This window comes from Oncorhynchus mykiss, unplaced genomic scaffold, assembly GCF_013265735.2.
Source record: "Oncorhynchus mykiss isolate Arlee unplaced genomic scaffold, USDA_OmykA_1.1 un_scaffold_246, whole genome shotgun sequence".
NCBI lineage: Eukaryota > Metazoa > Chordata > Actinopteri > Salmoniformes > Salmonidae > Oncorhynchus > Oncorhynchus mykiss.
In genome coordinates, this window is record NW_023493706.1 from 156,453 (window position 1) to 165,768 (window position 9,316).

Sequence of the window (9,316 nt, forward strand, 5' to 3'; positions counted from 1 at the left end):
AATTCGGGGACGTTGATTGGTCTTCATCCTACAACGATGAACACAGCAGCCAATCAAATACCAATGCGAGGAGCCTTCGACGTAAAACGCAACGTAACGTCAAAACCGATTGAAAGGCGGGATCAATGTGATCGATGTCTCAGTTGACCATTCACAGGACGGTATTCTTATGATGAACCAATCAAATGCTTAAACTATATAGACGAATCTGTACTGTTTTGACGGTAAGGTCGGACTGTTTTCATGCAGTTAGCGGAGATGTTGACATGAAAATGTAACGGGAGGTCTGGATTATCGAATTTATTTCCATCGATAGAACATATTCCTGTATAATAATAGAACGCTATAGTCGTTGGCCGGTAATAGCTAATCAGGGCAGGCATGTTGCAAATAACGCAACAGTTTTTTTTCCTTCGACCTTCTCAGAGAATATCAAGAATGCATCGAGTTAACACTGTGTTTACATGAACTAGCGGTGTCGAGCTGAACGTTTTTTTTTGTTGTTATAGGTTATTTCGTGTACCTCCTAACTAATGTATATCGCTTGATAGCTGTGCTATTGCAAAAGCTGGCATTTCAGGACAAATCATTGCTGTCTCCGCCGAAATGGACACTCCAAATACACTGTCCATGTTACTGCTGGTCTCCGAGCAGTGCCACTGTCCTTAACCTGCTCCTTGTCAACATAACTAGCTGAGCTAAACTTTCCCGGTTTAGTTTTCTATGACTCTCAAAACTTATGCTCGACTAGATTCGTTGGAATCGCTCCTCAACGAACTTCCCTGTATGTTTTATCTGGGCCTGTTTTTTGTGAACGTTTTGATCCTCTACTATGCCTTTCTAATGGAATACATCGTCCTGAATGTGGGGATAGTGTTTCTACCGGAAGATATGGACCAGGCGCTGGTGGACCTAGGGGTACTATCTGACCCGGCCTCTGTCCCTTACGACACGGACACAGAACTCGACGTTTTCGAGAGGTACCTGGAGTGAGCTGAGGCCCAAGGCTAGAGAGCCAGAGAGAAGCGCCGCTGCACCGGCATGCTCCCCGGGGTGATCTGGACTCCTACCGGCCTGTGATGATGATGATGATGTTGGGAGAGACTGATACTGGGAACTCCAGGAGGAGGATATTTGTATTGGCTTGGAGCAACATTGGCTGCGGGATGAAAAAGTAAGGAGGGATAGAATGATAATGGTGATAGGATGGATAATGGTGATAGAATGATAATGGTGATAGAATGATAATGGTGATAGGATGACAGTTTGCTGCTGCAGTGATGCCAGGGGTGGGGGTGATGCCAGAATGGGGGTGATGCCAGAGGGGTGGGTGATGCCAGAAGGGTGGGTGATGCCAGAGGGGTGGGTGATGCCAGAATGGGGGTGATACCAGGGGTGGGGGTGATGCCAGAGGGGTGGGTGATGCCAGAATGGGGGTGATACCAGGGGTGGGGGTGATGCCAGAATGGGGGTGATGCCAGAGGGGTGGGTGATGCCAGAGAGGTGGGTGATGCCAGGGGTGGGTGATGCCAGAGAGGTGGGTGATGCCAGGGGTGGGGGTGATGCCAGAATGGGGGTGATGCCAGAGGGGTGGGTGATGCCAGAATGGGGGTGATACCAGGGGTGGGGGTGATGCCAGGGGTGTGGGTGATGCCAGGAGTGGGTGATGCCAGAATGGGGGTGACGCCAGAATGTGGGTGATACCAGGGGTGGGGGTGATGCCAGAATGGGGGTGATGCCAGAGGGGTGGGTGATGCCAGAATGGGGGTGATACCAGGGGTGTGGGTGATGCCAGGAGTGGGTGATGCCAGAATGGGGGTGATACCAGGGGTGGGGGTGATGCCAGGGGTGTGTGGGTGATGCCAGGGGTGTGGGTGATGCCAGAATGGGGGTGACGCCAGAATGTGGGTGATACCAGGGGTGAAGGTGATGCCAGAGAGGTGGGTGATGCCAGGGGGGTGGGTGATGCCAGAATAGGGGTGATGCCAGGGGTGTGGTTGATGCCAGAATGGGGGTGATGCCAGGGGTGTGGGTGATGCCAGAATAGGGGTGATGCCAGGGGTGTGGGTGATGCCAGAATGGGGGTGATGCCAGGGGTGTGGGTGATGCCAGAATGGGGGTGATGCCAGGATTTGGTTTGAATTGGGTTGGGCCCTCATCTCAACCCTGTAACATCCCTGACTATCCTCTATGTTGTAGAGAGGATCAACCCTGTAACATCCCTGACTATCCTCTATGTTGTAGAGAGGATCAACCCTGTAACATCCCTGACTATCCTCTATGTTGTAGAGAGGATCAACCCTGTAAATCCCTGACTATCCTCTATGTTGTAGAGAGGATCAACCCTGTAACATCCCTGTCCATCTTTAACCTACAGTCCTATAGTAAATACAGACTATTCCTCCCCATCTTTAACCTACAGTCCTATAGTAAATACAGACTATTCCTGCCCATCTCTAACCTACAGTCCTATAGTAAATACAGGCTATTCCTGCCCATCTCTAACCTACAGTCCTATAGTAAATACAGACTATTCCTGCCCATCTCTAACCTACAGTCCTATAGTAAATACAGGCTATTCCTGCCCATCTCTAACCTACAGTCCTATAGTAAATACAGGCTATTCCTGCCCATCTTTAACCTACAGTCCTATAGTAAATACAGACTATTCCTGCCCATCTCTAACCTACAGTCCTATAGTAAATACAGGCTATTCCTGCCCATCTCTAACCTACAGTCCTATAGTAAATACAGACTATTCCTGTCCATCTTTAACCTACAGTCCTATAGTAAATACAGGCTATTCCTGTCCATCTCTAACCTACAGTCCTATAGTAAATATATTAATACATACTTTAACCTACAGTCCTATAGTAAATACAGACTATTCCTGCCCATCTTTAACCTACAGTCCTATAGTAAATACAGACTATTCCTGCCCATCTTTAACCTACAGTCCTATAGTAAATACAGACTATTCCTGTCCATCTCTAACCTACAGTCCTATAGTAAATACAGGCTATTCCTGTCCATCTCTAACCTACAGTCCTATAGTAAATACAGGCTATTCCTGCCCATCTCTAACCTACAGTCCTATAGTAAATACAGGCTATTCCTGTCCATCTTTAACCTACAGTCCTATAGTAAATACAGGCTATTCCTGCCCATCTTTAACCTACAGTCCTATAGTAAATACAGACTATTCCTGTCCATCTTTAACCTACAGTCCTATAGTAAATACAGGCTATTCCTGCCCATCTCTAACCTACAGTCCTATAGTAAATACAGGCTATTCCTGCCCATCTCTAACCTACAGTCTTATAGTAAATACAGACTATTCCTGCCCATCTTTAACCTACAGTCCTATAGTAAATACAGGCTATTCCTGCCCATCTCTAACCTACAGTCCTATAGTAAATACAGACTATTCCTGTCCATCTTTAACCTACAGTCCTATAGTAAATACAGACTATTCCTGCCCATCTTTAACCTACAGTCCTATAGTAAATACAGGCTATTCCTGCCCATCTCTAACCTACAGTCCTATAGTAAATACAGACTATTCCTGTCCATCTTTAACCTACAGTCCTATAGTAAATACAGACTATTCCTGCCCATCTTTAACCTACAGTCCTATAGTAAATACAGACTATTCCTCCCCATCTTTAACCTACAGTCCTATAGTAAATACAGACTATTCCTGCCCATCTCTAACCTACAGTCCTATAGTAAATACAGGCTATTCCTGCCCATCTCTAACCTACAGTCCTATAGTAAATACAGACTATTCCTGTCCATCTTTAACCTACAGTCCTATAGTAAATACAGGCTATTCCTGTCCATCTCTAACCTACAGTCCTATAGTAAATATATTAATACATACTTTAACCTACAGTCCTATAGTAAATACAGACTATTCCTGCCCATCTTTAACCTACAGTCCTATAGTAAATACAGACTATTCCTGCCCATCTTTAACCTACAGTCCTATAGTAAATACAGACTATTCCTGTCCATCTCTAACCTACAGTCCTATAGTAAATACAGGCTATTCCTGTCCATCTCTAACCTACAGTCCTATAGTAAATACAGGCTATTCCTGCCCATCTTTAACCTACAGTCCTATAGTAAATACAGACTATTCCTGTCCATCTCTAACCTACAGTCCTATAGTAAATACAGGCTATTCCTGTCCATCTTTAACCTACAGTCCTATAGTAAATACAGGCTATTCCTGCCCATCTCTAACCTACAGTCCTATAGTAAATACAGGCTATTCCTGTCCATCTTTAACCTACAGTCCTATAGTAAATACAGGCTATTCCTGCCCATCTTTAACCTACAGTCCTATAGTAAATACAGACTATTCCTGTCCATCTTTAACCTACAGTCCTATAGTAAATACAGGCTATTCCTGCCCATCTCTAACCTACAGTCCTATAGTAAATACAGGCTATTCCTGCCCATCTCTAACCTACAGTCTTATAGTAAATACAGACTATTCCTGCCCATCTTTAACCTACAGTCCTATAGTAAATACAGGCTATTCCTGCCCATCTCTAACCTACAGTCCTATAGTAAATACAGACTATTCCTGTCCATCTTTAACCTACAGTCCTATAGTAAATACAGACTATTCCTGCCCATCTTTAACCTACAGTCCTATAGTAAATACAGACTATTCCTGTCCATCTTTAACCTACAGTCCTATAGTAAATACAGACTATTCCTGCCCATCTTTAACCTACAGTCCTATAGTAAATACAGACTATTCCTGTCCATCTTTAACATGTGGCCCCTTGTCTTCTCCACAGGTTGTCAAGGCTCAAGACCAGATATCTGGAGAGAGTCAGAACCAACAGACAGACAGGGCAATTCACAGCAGAGTTACCTGTCAAAACTGTCTTGACTGGCCAATCAACAAGCAGAACTGTCTAACTGTGGCCAATCAACAAGCAGAACGGTCAAACTGTGTCCAATCAACAAGCAGAACTGTCTAACTGTGGCCAATCAACAAGCAGAACTGTCAAACTGTGTCCAGTCAACAAGAAGAACTGTCTAACTGGCCAATAACCAAGCTGACCTGTCGAACTGTGGCCAATCAACAAGCTGACCTGTCGAACTGTGGCCAATCAACAAGCAGACCTGTCTAACTGTGGCCAATCAACAAGCCGGACTGTCTAACTGTGGCCAATCAAACAAGCAGACCTGTCTAACTGTGGCCAATCAACAAGCCGGACTGTCTAACTATGGCCAATCAACAAGCAGGACTGTGTAACTGGCCAATCAACAAGCAGGACTGTGACTGGCCAATCAACAAGCAGGACTGTCTAACTGGCCAATCAACAAGCAGGACTGTCTAACTGGCCAATCAACCAGCATGACTGTGACTGGCCAATCAACAAGCAGGACTGTGACTGGCCAATCAACAAGCAGGACTGTGACTGGCCAATTAACAAGCAGAACTGTCCAACTGGCCAATCAACAAGCAGAACATTGCGCGATCAGGGGACAATGTCACACTAACTCTGACCCTAGAGAACTGACCTAGGATCAGTCAACCTGACAGGACAGCACTGTAGTGCTTACTAACTCTGACCCTAGAGAACTGACCTAGAATCAGTCGACCTGACAGGACAGCACTGTAGTGCTTACTAACTCTGACCCTAGAGAACTGACCTAGGATCAGTCCACCTGACAGGACAGCACTGTAGTGCTTACTAACTCTGACCCTAGTGAACTGACCTAGGATCAGTCAACCTGACAGGACAGCACTGTAGTGTTTACTAACTCTGACCCTAGAGAACTGACCTAGGATCAGTCCACCTGACAGGACAGCACTGTAGTGCTTACTAACTCTGACCCTAGAGAACTGACCTAGGATCAGTCAACCTGCTTCAGGTTCTTCTACACTTCTGGGAATGTTATACATTTTGTTTTAAGACTGTTTTAAACAACCAGGAAACCAGCAGTTATTTCTGGTTGTTTATCAGCGTTAGCTGGCTTAGCTCGTTGATCCTGCTTTTGTATCGTACCCCTCAGGAGGTGTGGACTGGAGAAGTGTTTGTGTTGTTAAGAGATGAAGGACATTTGACAGATTGTGGTCCGGTCTTCCTCCTCCTCTTCCTCCTCCTCTTCCTCCTCCTCTCGTCGTTCATCTTGGCCACTGTGACGGGTGTGAACAAACACAGGTGACTCGTGTTTAGTACCGATCTAGGATCAGCGTGCCATCCACCGGGGGGGGGGACGGGGGGGGGGGGGACAGGAAGTGACCGTTAGATCGGTGCCTGTAGACTCTAGAGGCAGCTTCACCTTGCTCTGCTCTGACTCTGACTCTCTCAAAGGGGAGAGGTCTATGTTCATGTTGTCTCTGGTGTCTGCCAATCAATAATCAATAATACTGTATCAGCTTGGTCCTGATCAATAACCCACCACAGACCAGCTGCTGGCAGTCACCAGGCTGCTTCCCTGCTAGGCTCCTCCCCCCCGGATAACAACTCCCAGCGTGCATTGGGCTGGACGGCTTTGCATTGGGCTGGACTTTACTGCTAATGTCAATCAACCTCTACGCTATAACGGCTCATAAGAGATTAGACTGGGTTTATAATGCAGTGTTGTTCCTCTGCCCTGTTGGCTGTGTATTATAATGGGGGGGGAGTCTCACCCCACCCACCTGTAGATGGCAGTAACACCCCCCCAACCACCTGTAGATAGCAGTAACAACCCCCCCCCCCCCCCCCACCACCTGTAGATAGCAGTAACCCCCCCCCCACCCCAACCACCTGTAGATAGCAGTAACAACCCCCCCCCCACCACCACCTGTAGATAGCAATAACAACCCCCCCCCCCCACCACCTGTAGATAGCAGTAACAACCCCCCCCCCCCCACCACCTGTAGATAGCAATAACAACCCCCCCCACCACCTGTAGATAGCAGTAACAACCCCCCCACCACCTGTAGATAGCAGTAACCCCCCCCCCACCACCACCACCACCTGTAGATAGCAGTAACCCCCCCCCCCACCACCTGTAGATAGCAATAACAACCCCCCCCACCACCTGTAGATAGCAGTAACAACCCCCCCCACCACCTGTAGATAGCAGTAACCCCCCCCCCCCCCCCCCCCCCCACCACCACGCACGGCAGCCATTTTAAACCAAAACGTTTCAGCAGTGCACATCAGCTGACAGTAGAGAGGTCAGGAGGACATCTTACACCCTCTTCATCATCAAGACACCCCAGCCTTCACATCATCATCATCATGAAGACATCCCCCCCAGCACAAGCCTTCACATCTTCTTCATCATCATCATGAAGACATCCCCCCCCAGCACTAGCCTTCACATCCTCTTCATCATCATCATGAAGACATCCCCCCCAGCACCAGCCTTCACATCCTCTTCATCATCATCATTAAGACACCCCCCCAAGCACCAGTCTTCACATCCTCTTCATCATCATCATTAAGACATCCCCCCCCCAGCACCAGCCTTCACATCCTCTTCATCATCATCATTATGACATCCCACCCCAGCCTTCACATCCTCTTCATCATCATCATTAAGACATCCCCCCCCAGCACCAGCCTTCACATCCTCTTCATCATCATCATTAAGACATCCCCCCCAGCACCAGCCTTCACATCCTCTTCATCATCATCAAGACATCCCACCCCAGCCTTCACATCCTCTTCATCATCATCAAGACATCCCACCCCAGCCTTCACATCCTCTTCATCATCATCATTACGTGATATAAGGAGAAGCTATGATGTGCTTTAAGAAGCTATGATGTGTTATAAGAAGCTATGACCTGTTATAAGAAGCTATGATGTGTTATAAGGAGCTATGATGTGTTATAAGAAGCTATGATGTGTTATAAGCTTTGACGTGTTAAGCTATGATAGGTTATAACACATGACGTGTTTTAAGAATCTATGATGGGTTATAAGGAGCTATGATGTGTTATAAGAAGCTATGACGTGTTATATGGAGCTATGACGTGTTATAAGGAGCTATGATGTTTTATAATGTGTTATAAGGAGCTATGACGTGTTATAATGAGCTATGATGTGTTATAACGTGTTATAGGGAGCTATGATGGGTTATAAGGAGCTATGGCGTGTTATAAGGAGCTATGACGTGTTATAAGGAGCTATGACGTGTTATAAGGAGCTATGATGTGTTATAAGGAGCTACGACGTGTTATAAGGAGCTACGACGTGTTTTAAGAAGCTACGACGTGTTATAAGGAGCTATGATGTGTTATAACGTGTTATAAGGAGCTATGACGTGTTATAACATGTTATAAGGAGCTATGACGTGTTATAAGGAGCTATGATGTGTTATGACGTGTTATAAGGAGCTATAAGCGTTCATACAGTGGTTCATATTCCAATGCATATTTAATAAACCATCGATGAGTGGATGAACACGTGTTATAAGGACCTATGATGTGTTATAACGTGTTATAAGGAGCTATGACGTGTTATAAGGAGCTATAAGCATTCATACAGTGGTTCATATTCCAATGTATATTTAATACACCATCGATGAGTGGATGAACACGTGTTATAAGGAGCTATGACGTGTTATAACGTGTTATAAGGAGCTATGATGTGTTATAACGTGTTATAAGGAGGCATGATGTGTTATAATGTGTTATAAGGAGCTATGACGTGTTATAAGGAGCTATGATGTGTTATAAGGAGCTATGATGTGTTATAACGTGTTATAAGGAGCCATGATGTGTTATAATGTGTTATAAGGAGCTATGACGTGTTGTAAGGAGCTAGGACGTGTTATAACATGTTATAAGAAGCTACGACGTGTTATAAGAAGCTATGATGTGTTATGACGTGTTATAAGAAGCTATGATGTGTTTGTTATAACATGTTATAAGGAGCTATGACGTGTTATAACATGTTATAAGGAGCTATAACGTGTTATAACGTGTTATAAGGAGCTATGATGTGTTATAAGGAGCTATAAGCGTTCATACAGTGGTTCATATTCCAATGCATATTTAATAAACCATTGATGAGTGGATGAACATGAGTTTCTGTCAACCTTTTTTTCTAAATCGTTTTCAATTAACAAGTTGAGGAAGACCTCTTTCTATAGATGTCCTATGTACAGCTGTAGGTCTCCCCCCCCCCCCCATGATACTCAACTGGCGGACTACAGACCAGATCCGGTCCCAGAATGGGGTCAATACGGACTGAGGGTCTCCTCCTTCCTTTTTTACTTAAGTCAGGCTTCGGCCCTTATATCACATAAGACATGGAAGAATGTGTAGAATTGTGGGAAATGAGCT

The 9,316-nt window shown here is 45.5% G+C and overlaps 1 protein-coding gene across 1 annotated transcript; it reads left to right on the plus strand.

The window, feature by feature from the left end:
- The first annotated feature begins 215 nt into the window (after positions 1–215).
- Positions 216–6,712, plus strand: LOC118948712 (dexamethasone-induced protein homolog). Its single transcript, XM_036973403.1, has 2 exons — positions 216–1,174; positions 4,815–6,712. The coding sequence occupies exon 1, from the start codon at positions 724–726 to the stop codon at positions 991–993; it is 270 nt and encodes an 89-aa protein (XP_036829298.1). The 5' UTR covers positions 216–723; the 3' UTR covers positions 994–1,174; positions 4,815–6,712.
- The last annotated feature ends 2,604 nt before the right edge of the window (positions 6,713–9,316 follow it).